Source organism: Crotalus tigris, unplaced genomic scaffold (genome assembly GCF_016545835.1).
Source record: "Crotalus tigris isolate CLP2741 ecotype Arizona unplaced genomic scaffold, ASM1654583v1 scf7180000017685.4511686, whole genome shotgun sequence".
In the NCBI taxonomy this organism is placed as follows: domain Eukaryota; kingdom Metazoa; phylum Chordata; class Lepidosauria; order Squamata; family Viperidae; genus Crotalus; species Crotalus tigris.
In genome coordinates this window covers 2114272-2141124 of record NW_024096565.1, presented here as the reverse complement: position 1 = coordinate 2141124, position 26853 = coordinate 2114272, and the positions used below count along the sequence as shown (strand labels likewise).

General features: G+C 39.8%; 1 protein-coding gene across 1 annotated transcript in view; it reads right to left on the bottom strand.

Annotated features, from left to right (window-relative positions):
- Positions 1 to 5993: 5993 nt before the first annotated feature.
- Positions 5994 to 26853, bottom strand: part of LOC120305601 (sciellin-like) — a 46612-nt gene continuing 25752 nt past the window's right edge. The window contains exons 9-15 of the mRNA XM_039337687.1: positions 23670 to 23729; positions 18005 to 18064; positions 14899 to 14961; positions 13538 to 13585; positions 9563 to 9668; positions 6889 to 6991; positions 5994 to 6158 (exon numbers count right to left, since the gene is read on the bottom strand). Of these exons, the coding sequence (XP_039193621.1) occupies positions 6142 to 6158; positions 6889 to 6991; positions 9563 to 9668; positions 13538 to 13585; positions 14899 to 14961; positions 18005 to 18064; positions 23670 to 23729 (457 nt within the window). The 3' untranslated portion in view covers positions 5994 to 6141. The remainder of the gene's footprint in view (positions 6159 to 6888; positions 6992 to 9562; positions 9669 to 13537; positions 13586 to 14898; positions 14962 to 18004; positions 18065 to 23669; positions 23730 to 26853) is intronic.

Sequence of the window (26853 nt, the reverse complement as noted above, 5' to 3'; positions counted from 1 at the left end):
GAAAATCCCAGGAGCGACATTTACTCCAAACTGTAGCCTTTTTACTTTAAAGGCTCCCCTGTGGGTCACAATGGTCTGAGCTATGGCAGCATCATCATCAACAGGCAGCTGTTGATATGCTTGAGCTAGGTCAAGCTTTGCAAAAACACGCCCCCCCTTGAGAGAGGCCAGGATGTGACTGACCACAGGAACAGGATAGGCATGTTGCTGCAATGCCTTATTGAGTGTGCATTTGTAATCAGCACAAATGCGAATGTCCCCATTTGCCTTTAGAGGCGTGACAATGGGGGTCTCCCACGGGCTGGAATCAACAGGTTCTAGGATTCCCTGTTGGATTAGTTTGTCTAGTTCAGTGTCAATCTTACTTTTTAAAGCAAAAGGGACCCTTCTTGCTTTAATCCTAATGGGAGTGACAGTGGGGTCTAGCTTTAAGGACACAGGTGGTCCTTTGAATGTGCCCAGCTGGGGGCTGAAAACATCTGCAAATTCTTTGCAGACTTCCTGTAGGTCGAGTGTTTGTAAGCTGTTGAGTCCTGTGACGTGTATCCCCAGGGCCTCAAACCAATCGAGTCCTATGAGACTCGTTCGTTCACCCCCTACTACTAATAAGTCTAGTGGACCTTCAAAACTCTTGTATTGCACGTTAAGGGTGGCCTCCCCCTTAACACACACTCTTGAGTTCTGAAAATCTGTTAATACAATATCAGAAGGCCTTAACTTGGCCTTAGACCCACTACTGGAACAAATCTTCCTAAATGTATGCAATGAAATGATGGACAGGGCAGACCCTGTGTCTAGTTCCATAGATAATGGAACCCCTTGTAGCTTCACGTTGAGTGACAGCTTTTTCTTCATGGGCTTGTGTGTGCCTGTTCTACAGATGCTTCTTCGCGAAGCGCAAAACCCTACCCTATTCTGGCTGGGGAATCTGGTACCTTTCAGGCGTTCTTCTTGGGGTTGTGCCTTTCGTCGGCTCAGACACACAGCTGCAATATGCCCTTGTTTGCCGCATGCCCGGCAGGTAGCGGAGCGGAACTTGCAGTCGGTTCTCCTGTGGCGACCTCCACAGCCGATGCACTTGAGCAGAGCCGAAGAGCTTCCCTTCTGGTTCTCTTCCTTCGCGGGGTGTAGACGGTCGACTTCCTCGTCCGGATCCTCCTCGGAGTTTCGTCGGACGTCTTCCTGGTGCACGGACGCACCCTCTGCACTGTTTCTGATCGGCCGCATGTTTTTGATGGCGCCGCCTGCTGCTTCTTCTGCGGTGACTTCCCTTAAGGCGTCTTGGAAGGATAATTCTTCCTTGGCAAAAAGTCTCTGTTGTAGCTCTCGATGCCTTAGCCCGCACACGAATCGGTCCCTCAGTCGTTCCTCGAGGTCCTTGAACTCGCAGGGCTTGGCGGCCTTCCGTAGCGCGGCGATGTATTCCTTGGCTGTTTCACCGGACCGTTGATCCCTCTGCTCGAAGGTGTGGCGCCATGAGATAACGGACACCTTGGGGTGGAAGTGCTCTTTCAGCAGCTTCTTCAGGTCTGCGTAGCTTACAGACTCTACTGGAACAGGTGCTACAAGATTTTCTGCGATTTCGAAGGCGTCTTGGCCGCAAACGCAAAGCAGGGTGGCGGCCTTCAAGCTATCTTCCCTCACTTGGTTTGCCTTGAAGTAGTTCTCCATTCTGGATACGTAGGACTCCCACCGCTCTGGATGTGAGACGTCGAATTCCGAAAGCCTTCCGATTTTCGCCATCTTCGGATCTTCAGGAGACGGGTCTATCAGCCAGCCTACCCCCGAATGCGCACCGGATTGGCGGGTAGCTGCCGAGTCGACGCCGTTCCTCTTCCGCCGCTCAGGACTCCTCGGGTAAGCTTACACTTCTTCCTTTCCAGGTAGTGCAAGGCATCCCACCTTCGTCGCCAGTGTTGCGTCCTTGGCGGGAAAACAGACACGAGAAGCAGCTGGAGTTCTCAGTTTCTTTTATTCAGCGTTCAGCTTACAGGAAGATGGCTTCAGCCTCGCCCAAACGCCTCGCAGCCTCTTATATAGGCAACTCCCGGGTAAATGGGTTACTTTTCCCGCGCCAGCACCCGCGCATGCGCACGGCGCTGGCGACAGCCTGTCTGGTCCCGGGCAGCTTTGCACCTGCCCGGGACTGCCTGCAAACGCCCGAGCCGTTTGCAAAGGCTCGGGACATAACAGTATTAATCATGAAAATGCTGAGGAAGGGGAGATTTGGTTATTACATGCGTGTAAAAGGGAGAAAATGCTGTTAAGGTGTGTTTTATTTGGAGACCAAGACACACTTTGAAACAAAAAATGATTTATTGACAGATAAAGTACTGGAAGGCAATGATTTGTAGAGGATTAGGGTTTAGTAATTGCATTAATGTAATGCATATTAAAACACAGGTAGATTAAATGAGATCACTCGTCTACATAATAAAGCCTTTACTTAACAAAGGGTCTTAAAATCTTCCCTAAATTGTTAATTTTACCTAACCATTATCAGAAAATCTTTGGTTCCCAGCACTAAAGTGCTAGCAATTCTCAGTTGTTGGATACACTCTTTACAGCTGGCTTTCTTTCTTGCCTTCAGTTTTACCTCTTTACAGTTCTTTACTTCAGACATGATGGTGGATCCCAGGTGCTTTACTTTAGCTGAGTCTACAGTACAGTTGGATAAATCATTTCACTAGATCTGTAAGACTGCACATAACATTGAGGTAGAAATTAAATTCCTAGAAATCCTCCTACAGATGGAAAAATACAAGGAACTCCCACAACTGGATAGTCAAAAAATATATTGTTGCCGAGAAAATAACTTGGATGCATTCCCTTCACTAACTGACCTTCTTTTGGGAGAGGTTTTTAACTTTTTATCCTTTAAGGCAGAGTTCCCCAATATCCCCAACTTTGCGAACTGATGGGGGGAGCAGAGGGAATTATTTTGTGCGAGTGGTGGGCGAGTGGTGCACTCGCCCACCACTTCCACGGACCTGTTCCAAACAGCTCAAGGCCATTAGTAGGCTGCAGCCTGGGGGTTGGGGATCTCTGTCCTATGCCAGAGTTCCCCAACCTTTCTGGCTTTGTGGACTGGCAGGAGGGAGAGGGGAAGAGGGGATGGTTCCATGTGAGCGATGGGTGAACATATGTGCATGTGCTCGCATATCACTTTTGTGGCCCAATTCCAAATAGCTCAAGGCCAGTAGTGGGCCCCCAACCTTTCCGGTTTTGTGGACCGGGAGGGGGAGATGGGAAGAGGGGATGGTTCCACACAAATGGTGGGTAAGCGTGCACACACACACTCACCCACCATACAAGTGGGGATGCACACATACCTACCATTTCTATGGCTCAGTTCCAAATGGCTCAAGGCCCAGTAGTGGGCTGTGGGCCTAGGGTTGGGAACCCTGACATAGAACGTAGAATAATAGGGTTGGAAGGGACTTCGGAGATCTAGTTCAACCCCCTGCAGGCTATCCTATATCAGAGTTCTCCAACCTTTTTGATTTTGCAGACCAGTGGAGGGGGTGGAGGGCATGGTTGCAGGTGAGCAATGGGCAAGCACGTGCGCATGCACGCAGCTCCACTTCCACAGCCCAGTGGGCCACGGCCTGAAGATTGAAGACCACTGATTTAAGGTATTGTTCATTTTAAAGTTCTGAGCAATTTTTTAACTTTTTTAACTTTCTGTAATTTTCTACTGTTGTTTTCCAATAAACAATAGCCTCTGTCCTTTTAAAAAACCTATCTTCTACTGTTACATTCTTGTATGTAATTGTAGTTATTTGGGAAGCACATAAGTCAGTTTCTAATAAGAGACTAAATATCTTCATTTTTCTCTGCCATAACATCACGCCAATTTTATTATAAACAAATTTAACTGGCTATACGCTTGTAATACAATTAGATTACTGGGTATAGTCTTGAAACCATGATTAGTTTTATTTTGTGTAGTATAGGGATTCCTTATATTTTATCTATGATTTAGTGCAACATGAAATAAATGTTTACCAGCTTCATCTTAAACTACAAATTGAATTGATAAAAATAGAATTGCAAGTTTTGAAACTATTACTTGAGTCCAGAGAAGATTGGTAGGAATCATAAAAGTTTAAATCTTGTTCAGGTTACAAAAATATTCAGATTATCGTAACATATGAATGCAATCACTATTTTATTTTATTTTTCACTTTAATTTTAAAATATTTCTCCATATCAAGGTAATTTTTTTACATTATTGTTCACATAAGCTCAAATGACAAAAGAAAAATATATATCCATATTTATATTAAAGTATGCAGTCTGTGTATTATATGATTCTGTAACATATATGCAGCTTGTGTATTATGTTCCTATAACATTATGTGCTATAATATATGCCTTAAATTATATTATTTAATATTCAGACTTATTCTAAATTATTTGAATATATATTATTTATACCACATGGTAAGTACTTTCAAATCATAAGAGTTGATGTTTGGCTGCAGATCAAATGAAGACGCACCTAGTTTCCCATATCTGTATCTTTAAATGATTGCATCAGGATGCTAACAACCTGACTTGACCTTTTCCAATGAGCATAATATAACTAAAATGCAAGTAGAAGACCATACTTTGCAGAACTATCCTCAATGGAGTGACTGAAGAGACTAAAAAAGTAGAGGGTTAGACCAAAGCCCTACACCTTTGTACATGCACTAATAGCAGATAAATATATGAAAAGGCAGAGCTTGGATCCTTGTACCTACAATTTTAGCCTCTTGATATTTCATTGTAGATGACACTGCTATATTGACTAAATTTTAGACAGGGACTATCTCTGTACAGAAAACTGAATAAAATGTGTAAAAGTGCAGACAGAAAATGGATTTTCTTGCAAGCTATAACAGAATAACAGTGTTGGAAGAGACCTTGGAGGTCTTCTTGAGTCTAGAAGTCTAGACCAACTCCCTGCTGAAGCAGGGAACCCTATAACATATCAGACAAACGGTTGCCCAATCTGTTCTTAAACATCTCCAGTATTGGAGCACCTACAATTTCTGGAGGCAAGTTGTTCCACTGTTTCTCCTTAGTTCTAAGCTGGTTCTATCCTTGATTAGTTCCCATCCATTGCCTCTTGTGTTGCCTTCAGGTGCTTTGGAGAATAGATTGACCCCCAATATTCTCTTCCACAGAGCTACAATTTGAATGGAAGTGAAGTGAAGCAGACTCAACATCTAGGGCAGGGCTTTTCAACCTTTTCACCCATTGTACCACTTTTAGGATATGGCAATATCCGAGTACCACCAGTCGCCTAGCAAGGTGTCAAAAACTTGATGACAAAAAAAAGGAAAAAAGTGATAAAGTACAAGTAGTCCTCGACTTACAACAGTTCGCTTACTGACAGCCCCAAAGAAGCGCCGATCAGCTGGAAAGCGGCACTGATCCTGGTGCTTCCGCTGAGCCCTGACAGCCCTGCAGCTCCAGCCATCTCTTGCTCAGGCTTGTGCGGTGCTACCACTGGTTCAGCTCATTCCCCTCCCCCGCTACCACTTTTCTAGGATGGTCGCGTACCACCTGCCAGGTGCCAATGTACCACAGGTGATACCCGTACCACTGGTTGAAAAGCCCTGATCTAGGGATCATTAATAATAGGAAAACAATAGATCATAAAAGCACGGACACCATTTGCTTTCATCTTGCTTGTTTTCTGGCAGCTTTCGTGATGATTTGGTTCCTCTCAAAATCAACAGTCCTAACCAAAGTTGCAAAATCTTTCTCACTTAAGAACTGCTGCAGCTAAAGAAGAAATTTCTATCGATATGATGAACACCCATATGTGAATTATCAATGCACGAACAGAAAACAGAATATGTTAAGCAAAGATAGTTATCTTCATATGCTGTATTTACAGTATAACTCTTTGTGTCCTATTCAATGTAATGCTACAATTATGGACATTTCTCTTGCTAACAATTAAAACATCTAGGAAGATTCTAAGTACATATGTTATCTTTCATTTAGAAATGATTTTATTTTATGCTCAAATGCCTAATGTGGATTTTTGAAATATCTTATTCTAAAAAAATACAATTTTCAGATACAAATAAAGATTGCTGGAATATCTGAGCTCAGATATGTTTGATCAGAGTTCATTCATGATTAGTACGTCCATGTGGCTGTAAGGGATAGAAATAAAAACACTTAGAAACACTAATGTAAAAATTAATGGCTTCTGAGCTTAAACACAGGTTAATAAAAACAAAATTAAACATTCTAAACATATTTGATACATTCCTGTTATCCCAGAAGTACTTCATTAAATGCTGATAATCTTAAAATTAGCATATGACTCCAAGATTTATTAGCTCACTAATCACCAGGATTAATCTGGCTGGCTGGAGAAGTGTATGGTGTGTATGTGTTTCCTTCTCTCTCATCATTTCACAGTTGTATGTCCTGAAAACTACAGGCTTAGTAGAAAAGTGCCACTGTCCCAAACAGGATCTTTGTGCTCATTCTTTGCTCCCCAACGCCACCCCCGCCAGAATCTCCAATAATTTCAAAGAACTCTTATTATATTCTGATGCTCTGACAAATGTGAAAATACAATCCAACCATTTTTTTATTTATACATGCACACAAAGAGAGAAAAAAAAGCAGTTTCTACCTTTAAATTAATGTATATGAACTCTAAACTAAAATCTTATTTTGTTCATAATGTGCTTTTGCATTTTTTAATTTTATTTCAAGTCTGGAAGGAGAGAAAAAAATGCTGACAATGAATTGATTCCAGTATACATGCATGTTTAAAGAAGCTGCAGATTGAATATATTTCTACAAAAATTCAGGATGAATAAGTATTTTCCAAATACTTACATATTGGAATTTACTTTGAATATAACTTACCTTTAACTTTAGAATAACACGGTGAACAGTGTACTCTGTTCTTGTAAATCCAGATACTGTCTCCTGCCTCCAGGTTTTCTAAAGTTGTTTTGCAGATTTCACACTTGAAGACATGGAATTAAAAAAATTTAGTGGTAAAATCCAGCCAAAGAACAACATACCTGCCGGCTATTTTTAATACGATTGTAGCTTGCCTTACAACTTTATTTCATTATAATTTTAGTATGAATTAAAATATTTCATTCAGCATCAATACTCATTTTCTGTATGCATGTGCTTTATTATTGGGCTAGCATCTACTGAACTTACATTCTTCCCATATTTTGGCTATGTAATTTTACAATTTTCCAGCACTCTAAAGATAAATGATAAATTAAGGAGAAGTTTTATACTGGAGCTTAACATTCATCCAGTTTAGTTTGAATGCAGCTAGCAGTGGTGGTCCAAGATCTCAAGTAAAGATTTCTCTTATTCTCTTGATTATTTTAATTGGATACATCAGAATGATCTTCAAAAAAGCACAAATCTTGTTACTGAATTTCTATGTGGTTCCATGATCAGAAGCAATCTTTCAGAGTTGTCTAATTGCATTCGGTTTAAATCTATCTTTTCTCCTTCAGAGGAGCTCCCCAAATCTGATTTAGCAAGTTTGTAGTGAGTTGGAACTAGTATGTCCAATCACCAAAACATATTTTAAATAGAATTTTGCCAAACATTCCCACTTTTAATTGGTTTACCTGGATAAACAATAATGCAATCAATTAAAAACTGAAGAAAATTCTAATCCCTTTTTTATAGTCATGTCACAGAATGAAAGGGGAAAACAAAACAGATTTGTATGGAAAGCATTAATTTCTAAATCAATCCTTCAGTGCTAACATCACACTTATCTTCACCTGGTTTCTAATAAAATCAAAATGATACTATTCACATCCAAAATATTAATCCCTTTAGAACAATCCTCTGGTTAATAGATATACAAAAACATAGGAAAGAATTCTCAGGTATCTAATGTAGACAGAGCTTGTTTACCACAGAATACTGTGTGTTTTGGGGACAGAAAATGCTGGTTGATTTTCAGTAGAAAGAAAGAAAAACAACAAAGAGAGAGAATAGAATACATTAAATCTAGTCCTCGATTTACAATCATTTGTTCGTCAACCATTCAAACTTGCGATGGCGTTGAACAAATGATGGTTAAAAAGTCCTCTTAGAGACCTGCAGTCATGTGATTGTAACACTTGGCAACCGGCCTGCACTTATGACCAGTTGCAGTGACAATTGCCATTTGACAAAAAGTCAATGGGGAAGCTGGAAGGAAAGGTCATAAATCATTGGGATAAATCTCCCATATCCACACAATTGTTCCCAACCCCTCTGTACTTGCCAGCCATTAGCACCTCATCCCCAACCCCATGTGCTTCTCTCACATCCTCCAGCATCCCCGACTCATACATCTTTTGCATCCTGTGTCAAGAGAAGTTTTGCCATGCCACCCATATATCCCTTTTCTGCCCTTCTCCATCCAGCAGCAGCTTCTTGTCTACCAGCCTGCTTGCAAACCAACTGGGACTGGCAACTTTCTGCTGGCTTCTCCATTGACTTGGTTGTGAAAAGCCAGCAGGAAGTTATCTTGCCTAATGATCAGGGATTGTAGCTGCGCTTACAACTTAGCAATGAAAAGTCCAGTCCCAATGGCTGTCATAAATCTGTACCTGTATCCTAGAAAAGGTATTTCGGCCTGAACAGCAATTTTCCAGCACTGTAGATGCCACACTGGCTAATTAGATGCTTTCAGAAAGCTTACACATAGATAGGAGATCAAAGACTGTTGCTTTCTAGCAGGAATGTGCAAAATGTTTCATCACAGAGTATTCTAACCTTGGAATAGCTCATTCTGTGAGCTTTAAAAACAGCCTTTTCAAGTTGAATCACTTGTAGATTGTACATTCCATTTGCACATTCCAAGTTCAGAATGGTTCTTCAAAGGTGGAATTTTCTGCATTAGTGCCCAGCAGCCAAAGTATGTTGCCTTGGATTCCATATTATTTTGCAGCAGGCCATGCACAATATATAGTTACCGGTAATACAAGCTTACTATTGGTTAAGGTGAAACTGCTAGCTAATAGGACACAATCCCAACTATATTTATGGGATTTTTATCCCATCTTACTACTTTGTAAGTACCTCAAATAGCAAATCTACATAATACTCTTTCCTGTTCCTATTTTCCTCAATAACAACCCTATAAGGTAGGTTGGGCCAAGAGAGTATTTGGCCCAAAATCACCCAGCTGGTGCTCCTGCCTAAGTTGAGACTAGAATTAAGTTTTCTGATTTCTAGCTTGGTGCCTTAACTTGTAAGCGGCTGGCTTACTTGCTTCCAGCAATCATTCAAAAAATTCATCCCTTCCATATCTGAAACATTAATATAATCAGGATTTTATCACCACGTTCTAGAACTTTCATGGCACTTGCAGTCTTGAATAATGTCACACGGCAATGCGAGAAAGCTTGGACCAAATGGGAGGAGACCACATTTTCATGACTAGCATTAAGTAAGTTTCTAGGCCAGCATCTTAACCACTATACCAAAATAGGTGTCTATGCACATCTGTATACATGTGTATGCCCATTTGCCCATTTTAGGACAATCCATGAAACGGCATTCTTACCTTGAAGCAAGTCGCATGACAGCAAATCTGTAGCGCTTCGAGAATCATTTTAGTATTTGTGCCCAATGGTTTCCGGCAATAGGTACACAATTCTCTGTCTATAGCCCTTTGAAAGAAAAAGTTATAGATTTCTCATAGTTATTGGAAGAACTAGTGCACACAGCCACCACTGATGCCCTAAAGCAAGGGTGTCAAACTGATGGCCCGTGGGCCGGATGCATCACGTGCAGGCCACAACCAGCCCGGCTCCTCAAAGGCAAAAAACATCGCAATACGTCACGATACATCATAAGACGTGATTGAATTTGACACCCGTGCCCTAAAGTGTTGGCATCCTCAGAGACTCACACTTATCCGAACCATGATTTCACTAATTATGTGGATAGTAAATGTTCTAAAGGGGAAATGCAGGCTAATTCAGATAGTTGAAAATAAACTATTTGTATTTTAGCCTTGATAAAATAAGATTGGAACTTCTAGTGTCATGAATAGATACAATATTTAACACTTCCTGCTTTTGTCAGAATGCACTTTTTCTTCAAGTTCAGCTCAGCTCTTGGTCACCTATATAGTTTTTTAACAACAGTACACAAGTGGTTTGCTTCTGGCTTTTTCTGGGATGTTTTTAATCTGCCCACCTAAACAACCATGTCTAGTAGTGGGGAGAATGATAGGCTTAGACCAGGGGTCTTCAAACTTGACCCTTCTATGATTTGTGGACTTCAACTCCCAGAATTCCTCAACTAGCATCTACAGAACCTTGGAGTACCCCACCACTTACTTCCCTCCATACAGATGTAGTTCTCTTAAGGATTATACATTGAGTGTGGTTTGTCAGCCAGTTTATGAATGCCTCTGGTAGTGATGCTGTCTATTTCACATTTTTCTAACCTACTAGGAAGTAGGTTGTGGTCTACTTTGTCAAGTGCCTTACTGAAATCCAACCCAAATACTATGCTGACAGCATTTAGCTGGTCCATTAGTTTAGTCACTTTGTCAAAGAATGAAATAAGATTTGTTTGGCATGATCTGTTTTTGACAAACCCATGTTGGCTTCTGGTTATAACTTTGCTTGCTTCTAGGTGTTTGCAGATCTGTTGCTTGATTATCTTTTCCTGGATCTTCCCAGATATTGATGTCAGGCTGATTGGCCTGTAGTTTCCTGATCTGTTTTATTTTTCTTTTTTTAAAAAAAGATGGGAACCACATCAACTCTTTTCCAGTCCTCTGGTAGTTCCTTGATGTGCCAGGATATTTGTAAGATATGATTCAATGGTTCAGAAATCACATCTGCCAGTTCCTTCAAAGGTCTGGGATGTAAACCATCAGGTCCTGGTGATTTGAACTTGTGCAGGGTGGACAGATGTTGTCTTACCATTTTCCTACCTATTTTAATTTGTATTCCTAGTCTTTTTTATGGTTCTTTTTGATAGGTTGGGCTATTTTTTCCTTTTGCATGAAGACAGATGCAAATAATGAATTAAGCAGCTCTGCTTTCTCCCTGTTGCCACTTGCTTCATTGCCAATTTCTCCCATTAGTGGAACAATTGTTTCCTTGACTTTTTTTTTTTTTTTGCTTTTTACATGTTGAAAGAAGCTTTTTTTTCTCCCACAAAGTTCCAGCAACTTCAACCTCCTCTATCATTTCATCTCCGTTAGTAAGAATTAGGTCAGGTATAGCTAGTTCCTTCCTCTACATTATGGATGATAAAGTTGTCAGCTAGGCTTGTAAGGAACCTGCTCAATCTCCCACTTGATTAAGAGTTTGTTTCCCAGTTGTTGTCAGGGTAGTTAAAGTCCCCCGTTACTACTGTGGTGTGTTTCCTACATACATTAGTTAACTGATTAGCAAAAAGTTCATCTATTTCTTCTGTTTGGTTGGATGGCGTGTAATATACACCTATGGCAATGTCATTGTTTTTTTCTTTTATAAAAAATTAAGCATTCTAGGAAGCTTTCATCCTTGGTTTTATGCATTTCTGTAGAGATGTAGCAATCTTTTACATAAACAGTGATGCAACTCCACCTCCTCTTTTGCTAGGTCTGTTTCTTTTGAACAATTTATATCCTTCTCTGGGTAGAATAAACAGAACAATTTGCTCTGATGTAAACATAGGAGGTGGCTTTTTTAGCCTTCAAGTATTCTAGAAGTTTATAAACTTTTAGAATATTTGAAGGTTATATTCACTGGCAGCGCTGAAAGAAGCTATGTCTATACTCTCCTTGTCTTCATTCAGACCAGTCTCCAGCCTTCCCCTTTTGGAGAAGATTATTGAAAAGTCTCAGAACCCTTTTCCAAATATTATTAATATTCATATAATAGGTTAAAAAAGCACTAATAATAACATATTTTTTGGTGTTTGAAATTTCTTTGAGGAAGGGAGGCTTCTCTATGTCTGAATGCATTGGGTTACAAGAATTTTTTTTATGGGACCCTGTCCCGAGATGATATAAAAATTTGTATAACAGGTAACTTAGATAGGCTGGCTTAACTCAAAACCTCAGAAAATTTGAATTCAGAGACGAATTTTTTCTTATAGTGTTACACAGGGAACTAATCGCCAAAAATATAAAAAGCTTAAACTGTAACTTTTATATCATAAGTCGTAAAACCCACAATATACAGTGTTAATGAAAAAAGGCACATCGATATTTTAAAAATTAGTAAGGAACTATGGAAAAAAAAATTTCTCAGGAGGTTGCATCCTTGTCTGGGCTGGAAAGTTATTGTAAACAGAGTATGGCCTAATAAAGGAGAATATTTGTAGCTCAGGGTTGACATGATTGGTGCTCTCTCAGCTTGCATGTTTTCTTGTAGACATTTCATTGCTAGCCCTGATGATGTTAGCTAGAATGGGTAAAGAAATGTCTGCAAGAAAACAAGCAAGCTCAGAGAGCACCAAGGACTCCTCAGAGTGTGGCCTGGAGAATACTTGAATGGAATTCTCTGAGTTTCCTATAAGCAAAGCTGAGAATTATTATTATTTTTTAAAGAAGGAAGGCAGTAGCAAACCAATGTTATATTATTGCTCAGAAAATTTCACAGATCTGTCCATGAAATTCAAGAACATAATTTGACTTAAGAATATTGTTGCCTATTTCTGGAAATTGTAGCTTCATGAAGGAATTATACAGATAATAAGAGGACTAGAAATATGTTAATTACCCTCTTAACACTATTTGCAAAACTAGATTACGGATATAATCCAAATGACTGATTTCTCTTTCATTCATTAATTAATGAATGAATTCCTTTGGTGACATTACTCAACTCCTGGAGGCCTACAAAAATGAAACCAAAACAAGAAAAATGTATTCTTAACATATGTTGCACTGTAGGTGACTTATGAATGAATAGAGAGGTCCAACATCAATTCCTACTAAGATATTATATCAATACTGCAACTTTGCAGGAATAAGGAAATACTTTTAGAACTAATAATTGCTCCTGACATAATCTACAAATTGCACTGTTGGATTACAAAATACCTCTGGAATTGGACTGCCTGCAAAAGTGATATATTATCTCAATTCATAGATGAAGCTTTATGTATAAAAGTTTCATAATGGAGGACTTATGTGATGAAAAAGTGCTCAGGCTACAGAGTCTGGAAACTGAGCAAAACAGTAGCAGGGTGTTGATGTACAGGTAATCCTTGACTTACAATCACAGTTGGGCCTGGAATTTTGGCTGTTATAGCCAAATCTGTGCTATAGGAGGATTGATCGAAAATATCCCAACGGAACTGCTTTAAAAGTTCTTGGGTGCAGGGATTGTGCAATAGTCGTAACTTTGAGGGTGGGTTATAAGTCACTTTTTTAAGTACAGTCTTAACTTTGAACTGTTGTTAAACAAATGGTTGTAAGTCGATTTTTCTGTTTGGTTTCACATTTTGTATTTTCCTGCTCAAGTTATACTACATTTGTGTCTAACCCCAGCAAACTAAAAGTCACAAACTGGAAGTACAGACTTACCTTTGATTGTTTTTATCTTTGACTTCAATGAAACTGTCCAGGCCAGAGCTGATTTGGGAACAAAATAAAGTAAGTACAAGGGACTGCAGAGATTTCAGTAATTATTGAGCAGAAGGTTTTAATTTATTTTAATGTATTTGTTTTAATATTTAATATTGAATTCTTTATATTAGTAGCATTTTGTTATTGCTTAACTTGAACATTGTTTTGGGTGAAAAGATGGAATATAAATTTAACAATTTATTGGAAATGTGCATTATAATTACAATGTTTGCAAGGAGAAACTGTATATTCAGTGAAACCTTGATTTATCACATTTCAGTATAATTAACTTTGGATGCAATAGATCTTCTGTAATGATTTGTATCACTTGCACAATGAAGTAATCATGCAAATAAAATAATTTGTGATCTTTGTGTGATGCTGTCACATAAGCCAAGTCCAGGGATCTTCAAACTTGTCTCTTTTATGACATGTGGACTTCAACTCCCAGCATGCTGGCTGAGGAATTCTGGGAGTTGAAGTCCACAAGTCATAAAAGAGACAAGTTTGAAGACCCCTGACCAAGTCCAACAGAGTTAAAACATTTATTTGCTTATACCTAATGGACAGAATGTTGTCAAACTAAAACTGTAACATTCTGATCTACTAGATCAGCGACCCCCAACCTCTTGGGCACCAGGGACTGGTTCCATGGAGAGAGGTTTTCCGCAGACTGGAGGGGGCGTGGTTTCATATGCTGCCTGCATCCTGCAGATGGGGCTTCCCTTGTTTGCACAGCCCCGTTTCTGGAATGCTACAGCCTGGTTTCTGATTCCACGGACTGGAGGTTGGGAACCCCTGTACTAGTTTCTAAGAGATCTAGGTTGTGGCTATCCTGAATTTCTTTCCCATTCCTGCATCCAGCTCAGGACTCCACAGTCTCTTCATCTGGAGCTCTCTCTGGGAAAGCTCTGTGTTGCCAAAACCTTCCCCCACTGTTTCTCCAAGTACACATTTGATCACAGATGCAAATGGTGCAATGTTGTTTTTTGGCTATTTACAGTCTTTCACATAGTAAAATCACATAAATGATGCAAATCACCTCAATGGTACATGTTTATATTTAAAAGATATTTGTGAATATCTCTTTGACTTTTACTCCCAATCAGTCCTTTAAAGCAAAGTTTCATTTGTATTATATATATATTAACAATTCAGTAAAAAACTATAGCATTTCTAAGTTTATGAAGGAATGCCCAATAAGATAACTATCACCAATATTTGATTCATAATATTTTAAAAGAACGAAATAACTTTTCAGAACTAGGTTCATTAATATAATGCAGTTGCCTAATTCAGGTGTACAATGTAGAACTTACAATGTGTCTTTCTGGTTTGATATACGATTCACTTCGATGAGATTCTCCAAATCCTGACATCCGCTAATATGAAAGAAAAAATCAAAGTAATTTATTCTACATAGTGTTTGAATTTTGTCTAATACAGAGACAAAGCAGGAGGAGGAACTACTGCTCTCTAAAGCCTATGCTTTGATCTTACTACATAAGAGTAACTTTGCAAGAGTAAGAAAGTGTTTTAAGTTTGTGAGTAATGTGCCCACTGATGACTAGTAGAAACTTCTGCTAGAGGTGAAACTCTGAAAAATAACAGGGAGATTGATGTGGTATGAAATATTGTTGCTGATAAAATGTTTAATAATGCACTGTTGCATAATGCATGCTTTGGTACTTGGGAATTTAATAGAGCCAGAAAATTTCCTATCATTGGGATATTCTATGTTTTTTTCCCTAGATACTGAACTGGAACCAAAACAAAGACTTAACCATGATCAGTTTCCACTTTGATTTTAGAGAAAGTGTCCAGGTTATGCCACTTTAGAAATGAAAGTAGATAATATAATTGAAATATTGTGATTTTGATTGCTTTCAATATATATATATATATATATAACAATATTGGGTTTATCTGCATTGTTTGTTAGCCAATTTAAATATAGAGAAAGAGAAGAATCCCAAATATAGGTAGTCCTTGGCTTATGACCACAATTGAGCCTAAAATTTCTATTGTTAAGTGAGACATTTGTAAAGTGTGTTTTGCCTCATTTTAGGACTTTTCTTGCCACAGTTGTTAAATGAATCACTGCAGGTGATTGTTGTGAAGCGAATCTGGTTTTCCCATTGATTTTGCTTGTCAGAAGGTTGCAAAAGGGGATCACGTGATCCTGGGACACAGCAATGGTCATAAATATGAACCAGTTGCCAAGCATCTGAATTTTGATCACATGATCATGGGGATGCAGCAAAAGTCGTAACTATGAAAAACAGTCATAAGTCACATTTTTCAGTGTCATTGTAACTTTGAACGATCATTAAACAAATTGTTGTAAGTGGAGGACTACCTGTATTAAGAAAAAAAAATATTGATTTGGCTTCACGCATTTCAGAAAATATTCCTTGTTTCAATAGCACTACATAAATAATAAAGAACAAAAATTACAACATGCACAAATTATAATATTGATTAAAAGAGGCATTTCTCCTTATTTGTAATCAAAATAATTAGGTAAAAATCTAAAATGCGTTAACCTTATATTATCGATATAATCAAATAATTTGACAGCAATTAAAAACATTTTAATCCTTATTTGTAGAAATCAGATGTCAAAAACAAGAATACTGCTAGAGCATAACAATATATCAGTTTAGCTTTTATACATATCTGTTAAATTTATATCGTTTCACATGTACATGCACACACACACATACTTTTACATTTGTGTGTGTGTGTTTGAGTCAGCATTGACTCCTGACAACTGCCTGCCCAGGTCCCTGCAATTTATTTGGCAACAATTCAGAAGTAGTTTGCCCTTGCCTTCTTCCAAAGGCTGAGAGAGAGATTAGCCCACAGTCACCCAGCTGGCTCATGGTCTCCTGTTTCTAGCCTTAACTGCTATACCACATTGTGGAGAGGAAGATGAGAATGGAAATCAGAAAATCCAGAGTACCAAAGAGTTTGATCTTTTGAGTCAAATGAGCTTAGGAATCATAGAATCATAGGGCTGGAAGTGACCTTGGAGGTCTTCTAGTCCAGCCCCTGCCCAAGGCAGGAGTTCTTATAGTGCTTAGACTTCAGAGTGCTTTACATCTCTCTTTAAGTGGTTTACAGAGTCAGCATATTGCCCCCAACAATCTGGGTCCTCATTTCACTGATCTCAGAAGGATGGAAGGGTGAGTCAACCTTGAGCGGGAGAGACTTGAACTGCTGACAGTTGGCAGTCAGCAGAATTAGCCTGCAATACTGCATTCTAATCAATGTGCCACCATGGCTTTTATATCATCCTGGACAAATGAACATGGCTCTTATATCATCCTGGACAAATGAATGTCCAGTCTTTTCTTGAAAACCTCCAGCTACGGAGCACCCCAGAACTCCAGAAGGCAAATTGTTAACAAGTTTCCACCCATTGCTTCTTGTTCTGTCCTCAGGTGCTTTAGAGAGTAAGCCAACTTCCTGTTCTCTGGGACAGGGAAGGAGATGACTGAACTGAGCCTGAGGGTGGGGTCAAGTGCATTATCAATTTGGAATCATTATGCCGCGTAAGAGACCTAAATCCAACCTTGAAGTCCGCTGACTCTTATCTGGTGCCAATATGCCTTGACCATTAGTAGATTAGATTCTTGTGTATAAGTTGCACGACATAAACTCATAAATTTCTTTGAACTCTATCCTGGCTCCTAATTTCCTGTGCCTGACAGACAATCCTTGGTAGTACTGGTAGACAATTATCAAGTCACATTGATCCTTCTCTTCATTAGGCTAGACACACCTAGTTCCCTCAATTGTTCATTGTACAATTTAGCCTCCAGACTCCTTATCATCTTAGTTGCTCTTCTCTGCACTATTTCTAGGGTCTCAGCATCTTTTTTGTACCATGGTGATCAGAACTGGATACAGTATTCCAACTGTGGCCTCACTAGTGTAGTACAGAGGGATACTTCTTGTAATCTTGATACTATACTTCAGTTGATGCAGCCTTGAACTACATTGGCTTTTCTGGCAGCTGTAGTACACTGCTGGCTCATACTTAAGTGGTGGTCCACTTTTGGAAATTTAAATCCCTCTCACAGCTACTACCTATACCACCTATTAAAATCAATTAAATTTCTATGCAGCAGCTATGCCAATAGTGAACCTCAGCCTCTTTTCTATGTTTTTTGACATCCCATGCACTTAATAAAAGTTGTAGAGTCAACTGCCATCTTCACTTTTTTATTTTCTCTGTGGATGCCCATGGAACAATGAAGCTTACAGCTTGATAAGGAAGTAGAAATTGATTTAATCCCCTTAGCCATCATAAGATTCACTAGAGGTTTGGGGAGGAAAGTGGAATAAGGAAGAACATGAAATTTTACAATTTTCAAACTAGATTCAGAATGTAATACAGCTTTCAGATTTGAAACTTACTCCTTTCTGAACTGATTAGACATATGATTCACTTTGATGAGATTGTGTAGGTCTTGGGATCTGTTAAGGCAGAACAAAAACAAAGGCAGTTTGCTGTTTGTATATTTTTGTGCACTTGATACTTGTGGAAAAGAGATTTCACACAGGCTAGGTGGCACTCAGAGATTATTGTGGGATATGTGAGAAACCTTTTGAAAACCTGTTAATCCCTTAAATGGAGCCAAAGAATACCTCATTTGTACTTCTCCATGTTTATGTGAGTGCCAGGAGAACAGGTAGGCCATTGCATGGAAGGAAGGAAAACTGCAGGTTGGCTGTGGCCTAGTGTTAAGAGATATACTCAGAAAGAGGATGAAAATGAGGACTAGATAATGGGTTGGAGCAAACACACATGGGAATGATGAAACTGGGCTTTTGTATGGAAGGGAAGGCAGGCTACAGCCTAACCAAAAAGGTCAAAAGTTCCTCAGTGCCTAATTAGCTGCTAGTAAAATATCCACTCCCAAAGGTGCCTTCTCCATAGACATTTAAAATATTCAGTTTTCCAAGATTAATTGCACTGGTAAAATCACAACTTAGTAATATAGGAAGTCCTTGACTTGTGGCCCAATTGAGCCCAAAATTTCCAGTGCTAAGCAAGATGAGTAAGTTACATGAGTTTTGCCTATTTTATGACCTTTCTTGCCAAAGTTATTAAATGAATCACTTCCCAACTAGCTTTTTTTATCAGAAGGTCGCAAAAGGTGATCACATGACCCCAGAACACTGCAACCATCATAAATATAAATATATACCAGTTATTAAGCATTCAAATTTTGATCATGTGACCATGGGGATGTTGCAATGGTTTTAAGGGTGAAAAAGAATCATAAGTCACTTTTTTTCAGTAACTTTGAATGGTCACTAAATGAATGATTGTAAATCAAGGACTACCTGTATTATAGACACTTGACCATCGGAACCCTGGATAGTTCTTCTGTCCCAGTTTTGGCTAGTAGGCCACTCTGGACAATTAAGATGGGTAGTGGGTGATCTCAACTCAATCTGACTAACACTTCCACCTGCCAATTCTGAATACATGCTGCAGTCTTTGGATAGTCAAGACAGCACTGGGAAATTGTTGTATGCTGCCTATGCTGATGCTTAACAGTCTTCCTAGGCTAACTAGGGTAAATTTGTTTGTGGTGTTATATGAATCTGAACTGCTTGTCCTGGAAGATTTCAGCATCTTCAGTCACGATTTCATGACTAAGAACCTGTCCCAAATAATATTTGGTCCAACACACCAAACAGGGAAGAAGTTAAATTTAGTTTTCTTTTCAAGTACAGCTATATATCTGGAGGAGATCCATGTGACTGTTGTCAAGGAAAATCATTCCTTGATCAGATGTAGATTGATAACTAATAAAAATCTCTGCAGGTACAGGACTGGTTAAAATAGCTCAGTCAGGCCCTTGATAGCTTCCTATACATTACATCCTTGGGAAATCTCCCATATCATCTCTTGGCAATACTGTTTTGATGGCTTGACTGATCTGTAGAATAAGATCACAGATCTGTGGAATACAGAACGCAGGTCAGTCTTGGAAATTCAAGTTATTTTGTTAAAACAAAATTAATATTGTGGATTTAATTTAAATTGTCCCCAAGAACCTTCTTCCTTCTTGCGCTTTCAAGTCCTTTATTTATTAGTAAGATGGTGGGCATGATGTTACGGAAGCCAGAGATCAGGCTGATATAGGAGAAGATGCTCCCAATGTATTCAGGTTCCCTGAGCTCACTCCTAGCCACCGGACAGCATCCCCTTGGAAGCCCCGTGGTCTGGTTGCTACTGATGAATACCAGGTTGGTCAATAATAGGGTTCCCCTCATTCAAGACCTTATTGAGGAGGAGCAAGCTGACCTGGCATGTATCATCACAACTTGGGTGACTCCAGAAAGGGAGGTCCAATCTCAGAAATGTGTCCAGCTGGGTAAGATTTGGCATCAGCCAAGACCTCCGGGCAGGACAGGTGGGGTTGCAGTGGTCATCTGACAATCTCTCTTGGCCTTCAGGAGTGTTGCTCTCAATGTTTCTGGCTGTGAGGTGCTGTTCCTGAAACTAGGCTCATAAGATCAATTTGGAGCGTTGCTACAGGACTACCTCCCTTTTGCGTAACAGCCTTCCTGCCTGAGCTGCTGGAGGCCTTCTTGGGGCTAGCAGGAGAGTTCCCCAGGCTTATTGTCCTGGGGGAGTTTAATTTGCAATCCCCCAGTTTGGCCCAGGAGTTCATGACTACAATAGCAGCCATGGCCCTATCCTAAATCATCTTGGGTTTGACTCGGGACACTGGTCACACACTGGATATGATTTTTTTATCAGAGCAATGGCAATGTGATCTTGGTGGGAAATCTCTTGGTTTTCCTCTCATCATGGTCAGATCACACGCTGTTGTCCCCGAGATTCTCTTATGCCACTCCGCTCTGGAATTTGTTCAACATCTGATAAAGTCACTTGAACTCATCCCCAGTTGGAACCCAAGCTTGGTGCTAGTCCATGTGAGATGTCTGGGGAGAGGCCTTATCCAGTTATCTGGAAACAATTTGATCCTGATGCTGTTAGTGCAACCACCTGTCAATTAGATTCTTGTCCCTCCAGGATGGTGACCACCAGGTGGGTTCAGGCAGTGATTAAATCCTTACTGCAGGAGAGAACATTCCTGGGAACTTTTTAGGAGGCCATGGTTCGCCCCCTTCTAAAAGATAATCTTTTGACCCCATCTACCTGGACAGTTTTTGTCCAGCTTCCAACCTTACCTTTTTAGGGAAAGTACAATAGCAGCTTCAGCGAGTCTGATTATCTGGACCCTTCCAGCCAGCATTCAGGCCCAGGAAAGGGACAGAAAGAGCACTGATCATTGATAATCTCTAGTGATAGTGGGATGGGTGATGCAATCATCCTTACTCTTCTTGACCTCTCAATGGCCTTCACTACCATTGACTATGGTATCCTTTGGGGCCAGCTATGGGATTTGAAGCTGGGTGGCACAGTTTTGCACTGGTTTGACTCTTTTCTATGAGGCCAATTGGTGTTAATAGGGAGTGAGAGATCCAGCCCAGTCACTCCTTTGTGGCATGCTGCAGGGCTTTATACTCTCTCCACGCTCTCTCTTTTTAATATCTATCTACATGAAGCCAGTGGGTGAGATCATCTGTCACCTTGGGTTCAAGTATCATCAGTACACGGATGATGCTCAATTCTATATATCTGCTTCAACTGAACCCTAGAAAGATCAAATGACTTTTGGTACCTGGAGCTTTGAGTTCCAGGGCTTTAACATCTCTAGTTCTGGCTGGAGCTGCAGTATCCCAGACAGACCTGATGTGCTTCTTGGGGGTTCTTACGACTCCTGCTCGAACAGCAAGTGGCAGTTTTGGCTAGGAAAGCCTTTGCACAACTCCATGTTGTGCATCAATTTCATCCTTTCTTGGGTAGGGAGCCATGTGCTCAGAAATTCCAGTCCTAGTCATCTCACACTTGGACTACTGCAATGTGTCCTATATGGAGCTACCCTTGAAGCATATTCAACTGGTGCAGAATGCAGTGGCACTGGCAGTTCTTGAGGCCCGTAGGGTGGCCCATGTTACATTGCTGTTCTGAGAACTGCATTGGCTGCTGGTTTGCTTCTGGGTGCAGTTCAAGATGTCATCTTTAAAGCTCTTCATGGCATGGGTCGAAATTATCTAAAGTACCATATCAGCCATTGGGATTGGCTCACTCCACCTGAGCCAGCAGTGGGGGGGTGTCATGCTGTGCACCTTGTCAATCAAGGATTTTTGGCTCATGTGGTCCATGAGAAGAGGATTTTCTGCCATGGCTCCTGCCCATCCTGTATTCCCCAAGAGGAAATCTGCAAGGACCTGAAGATCTGGTTTTGCCAGTTGGCCTGGAGGCCCAATGGGATTCACCATTCTGAAAGTGACTATTGGATTAGGAAAGACCCACCTCTCCTCATATTTTCTGGGTTCCCTTTCTTCCCATCCTTTAACGGTATTTATTATTGTTATTTATTTTTTATTATTTTAATGTGTACTAGTTTCAATGTTTGTAAGCAGATGTAAGGTCTCTGATGAGATGGGCAGCATATAAATTTAATAAATAAATATAAATTAATAATTAACCTGAGCACTCTGATCTCCTCTAGTTTAAGGAAAAAATTCTTCAGAGCTAGTCATAATGTTTCACCTTCTGTTCTTCTAACTGACAGATATAATAATATTCCAATATATGAAGCTTTCTGCATACAGATAATCCTTGAAGTATGACAGGCCATTCAATGAACGTTCAAAGTTACAAAACACACCCCAAATGCTAAATATGAATCCATTTCATAGTTACAAATTTTGCAGCCCTCCTGTGGTCATTCGCCCTTACAACCGACTTCAGAGATGCTGCAGCAACCCACCCACCTATTTCTCCCCCATCTTGTCTGGCCAGGTCCTCAGAGGCCTCCAGAACCCAGTATGTTGGCCTGCTTTGCAATATAGTTGCTCTGTTAGCGCTAGATTTACATTAGTTTTCTGCTGATAGAGCAAAGAAGAAATTCCATCTCTTTTGCTTCCGTGGCAATCCCTTCCTCCCCAGCCAGGGTAAACCACTACAATATCTTCTTAGCACCACCAGTGTAAAAACTAGAGCTGGAAGAACTAAGGAGAAGTAGTTTATGCTGGCTGGAGAGGAAAGGATTGCCATGGAAGCAAAAGTGACCGGATATGTTCTTCTTGATTGTGCCATGTGGCCCAGAGAGGGAGCGGCCTTCTCTACACTGACTTCCTGAGTTCGTCAAAATGTAAGTAAGCGAATGGTGATGGGTGAGGTATGAAGGAGGCCCACAGGGCTTTGGGGAAACCAAGGGGCAGGAGAAAGAGCATGGGATATCTTAGAGGGTGGGAGAGGCCTACTGGGAGTGACTGTGCCTGCACTAGGCCTCCCTTGGTTTCTCCCAACCCTAAGTCAACCCATGCTCTACCCAAGAACCCACGCAGTCGTTTAACGAATGCATTGAGGAAAACAGGGACAGGGAGGTCATTAGTTAGATGCTTCATTTAACATAATCCTCAACTTCTGACATGAATGGACAGGTTCTGTTAATGTTGTAAGTCAAGGACTACCTGTATATGATTTGGCACAGACAGAGACAATTCAGCATATGCCCTTAACTGGGATTATTCCAGGAACTCTTGCAAATGGCATCTAGCATCCAACAAATGCCAGATAAAGCAAATGAGTTTTACATTAAACTGCTGCTGTTAGATACCAGTCAAGATGCAATGCAGAGTGTTGTCTTATCACCAATTTGTAAAACTGCCATAAAGACACAATAGTTTATTTCTTTGTATAATTTTGTAATTAATTTTTATAATTCATATTTTAAATTAAATTTAAATTAAGTTGTCTAACATACAAACACATAGGAAAAAAACATTTGTGTGCTGATCTTTGATCACAGTAAAAGTTTGATACCATTTATTAAAACAGAAAAGATACTTAAAGGATATGAATAAAATAATGCAAGATTTACTTGGGGTTTTGCCAGATGGGGACTGGGATGTATAATGAAAGCTACTGTTTTTAACACTAGATTAGAAATGTAATACAAATGCCCACTGTGGCTGCAAAACTCACCTCTTGTCACTTGGCTCAAATGTACAATTTACTATGATGAAGTCATCCAGATCTTGGTTTCTGTAAAGATGAAATGACGGTAACTTATTTTTAATATATTGTAAAATTAAACTGATATAAAAGCATAAGGGGAAGGCAGACCTAAAGGCATAGCTTCCTTCAAGCAAATGGAGTCTTGTGACTTTTTCTATCTTACTTACTTTATATGATCTGCAAATTACAGTAGAAACTTGTTAAGTACTGAAGCACTATATATGAGCATTTTCAAAGCAATAGCAATAGCACTTAGATTTATATACTACTTCACAGTGTTTTAGAGTCCTTTCTAAGCGGTTTACAGTCAGCATATTGTCCCCAACAATCTGGGTCCTCATTTTACTGACCTCGGAATGATGGAAGGCTGAGTCAACCTTGAGCCAGTCAGGATCGAACTCCTAGCAGTGGATAGTCAGCCTACAATGCTGCATTCTAACCACTGCGCCACTACAGCTCTAATCTCAGAAAGAGATTAGCAAAGCAGGTTTAATTACTACAACATTAAGGAGAGTTATTCACATGAATTATATTATATAGCCAAAGTCAAGTGCCTAATTGGCTACATCCTACCAAGCATGAAGTCTGTGCACGTGTTCCTGGCAAGAAAAGAAGGAAGTAATAGCAATCTTGTTAATGAAGATTTTCAGTCATCCAGGTAGACTATAAAAAGTGGAAAGAAGGGTACCTAACTAAAGCAGATTACCAGCAAATAGCCTGAAACTGCAAAGATGAAATCAGGAAAGCTAAGGCCTAAAATGAACCTAAGACTTGCAATAAATATCAAAGAATATTTTAATTTATTTTTAACATATATAAAAAAGAAAGAAGTCAAGGAACTGATTGGACCACTAATGGGAGAAGATGGCAGGGAGGTGATGGGCAGCAGGGAGAAAATGGAACTGCTTAATACATTCTTTGCGTCTATCTTTACACAAAAGAAAAAAAATAGTTCAACCTATCAAAAGCAGCACCATGGCAGACAGATTGGGAGTAGTAGTAGAAAGTGGTAAGACAATACTTGTCCACTCTAGATGAGTTCAAATAACCAGGATCAGATTGATTACATCCTAGAGGTCTGAAGGAGCTGAATAATCTTGGAACCACTAAACCATATCTCTAAAAAATCCTGGAGCACCAGGGAACTAAAATAGCAACTAAAATGATCAAAGGCCTCGAGACCAAAACATATGAAGAACAGCTGCAGGTCTTGGGTTTCGCTAGTCTAAGGAAATGAAGAAATAAGGATGACATGATAGTAGTATTCCAGTATTTGAGGGGTTGCCACAAAGAAGAGGGAGTCAAACTATTCTCCAAAGCACCAAAGGGCAGGACAAGAAACAATGGTTGGAAACTGACCAAAGAGAAGCAACCTGAAATTAAGGAGAAACTTCCTAACAGAGAGGACAATTAACCAGTGGAACAGCTTGCCTTCAGAAATCGTGGGCGTTCGATCACTGGAGAGTTTTAAGAAGAGACTAGACAGTCACTTGTCTGAAATGGTATAGGTTCTCTTGCTTGAGCAGGGGGCTGGACTGGAAGACCTCCAAGGTCCCTTCCAGCTCTGTTCTGTTCTGTTCTATTCTATTCTATTCTATTCTATTCTATTCTATTCTATTCTATTCTATTCTATTCTATTCTATTCTCTACCACAAAACTGGAAAAGAGCAGATGTGGTTCCAATCTTCAAAGAAGGGGGGAAATGGATCTAGGAAATTACAGACCAATCAGCCTGATATCAATACCTGGGAAGATCCTGGAACAGATAATCAACCTAGAAACAAGCAATGCTATTACCAGAAGCCAACATGGGTTTGTGAAATACCAGTCATGCAAACAAATCTTAGTGCATTCTTTGACAAAATGACTAAATTAGTGGACCATCACAATGCTGTAGACATGGGATACTTCAGTAAGGCATTGGACAAAGTAGACTACAGCTTACTTCTTTGTAAGAAAGAACAATATGGGATAGACACATTACCAGCAGATGAATTTGTAACTGACTGACCAACTACACTCATAATGTAGTCCTCAATGGAACTACAACTACATGGAAGAAAGCATACAGTGGACTACCTCAAGATTCTGCCTTAGACTCAGTACTCTTCAACTTCTTCATAAATGATTTAGATAAGAGAATAGAAGGTCAACTTATCATATTTTCAGTTAACATCCCATTGGAGGAAATAGATAACACTTTAGATGATAGACTCAAGATTCAGAAGAACCTTGACAGACTTGAACACTGGGCCCTACCCAACAAAATGCAATTTAGTGGTGAGAAAAGTAAAGTTTTAAACTTAGGCAAGAAAAACCAAATGCACAGATATAGAATAGATGGTACCTGCTCAACAGCAGTAATTGTGAGAGGGATCTTGGAGTCCTAGTGGACAACCACAAGAATGAGCCAGCAGTGTGCTACAGCAGCCAAAAAAGCCAATGCACTCCTAGACTACATCAACAGAGGGATAGTATCAAGATCACTTGAAGAATTAGTGCCACTTTATACTGCTCTAGTAAGATCACATTTGGAATACTGCATCCAGTTTTTGTCACCATGATACAAAAAAGGTGTTGGGTCTCTATAAAAGGTGCAAAGAGCAATAAAGGTGATTAGGGAACTGGAGGCTAAAATGCAGGAACTGGGCAGTCTAATGATGAGAAGGATTAGGGGAGATATTATAACTCTTCCAGTATTTGAAGGCCTGTCACAGAGATGGTTAACCTATTCTCTCAAACCACTTATTCTCTCAAAGCAAGGCAAGAAGTAATAGATAGAAGCTTATCAAAGAGAGTTCCAACCTAGAATTAAGGAAAAACTTCTTAACACTGAGCGAAACACATCAGGTGAAAAGCTTGCTCCAGAAATTGTGGGTACTCCACCACTGGCAGTTTTTATGAAGAGATTGGACAAACATTTGTCCAGAATGGTATCGTGTATCCTGCTTGAGCAGAGGGTTGGATTAGAACAGCGGTTCCCAACCTTTCTAAGGTCCAGTTTCCATTTACACCTAAGCATACACTGGCCCAACTTCATTTTACCAAATTGCCTTTGTCTCCAAGTCCTAAGGGAGGCAGATTTAAGTCATTCTTAACTGTACCAGTTTTGAAAAAATCTTTTTCTTCTTTTTCTGACACCATCGAAGAA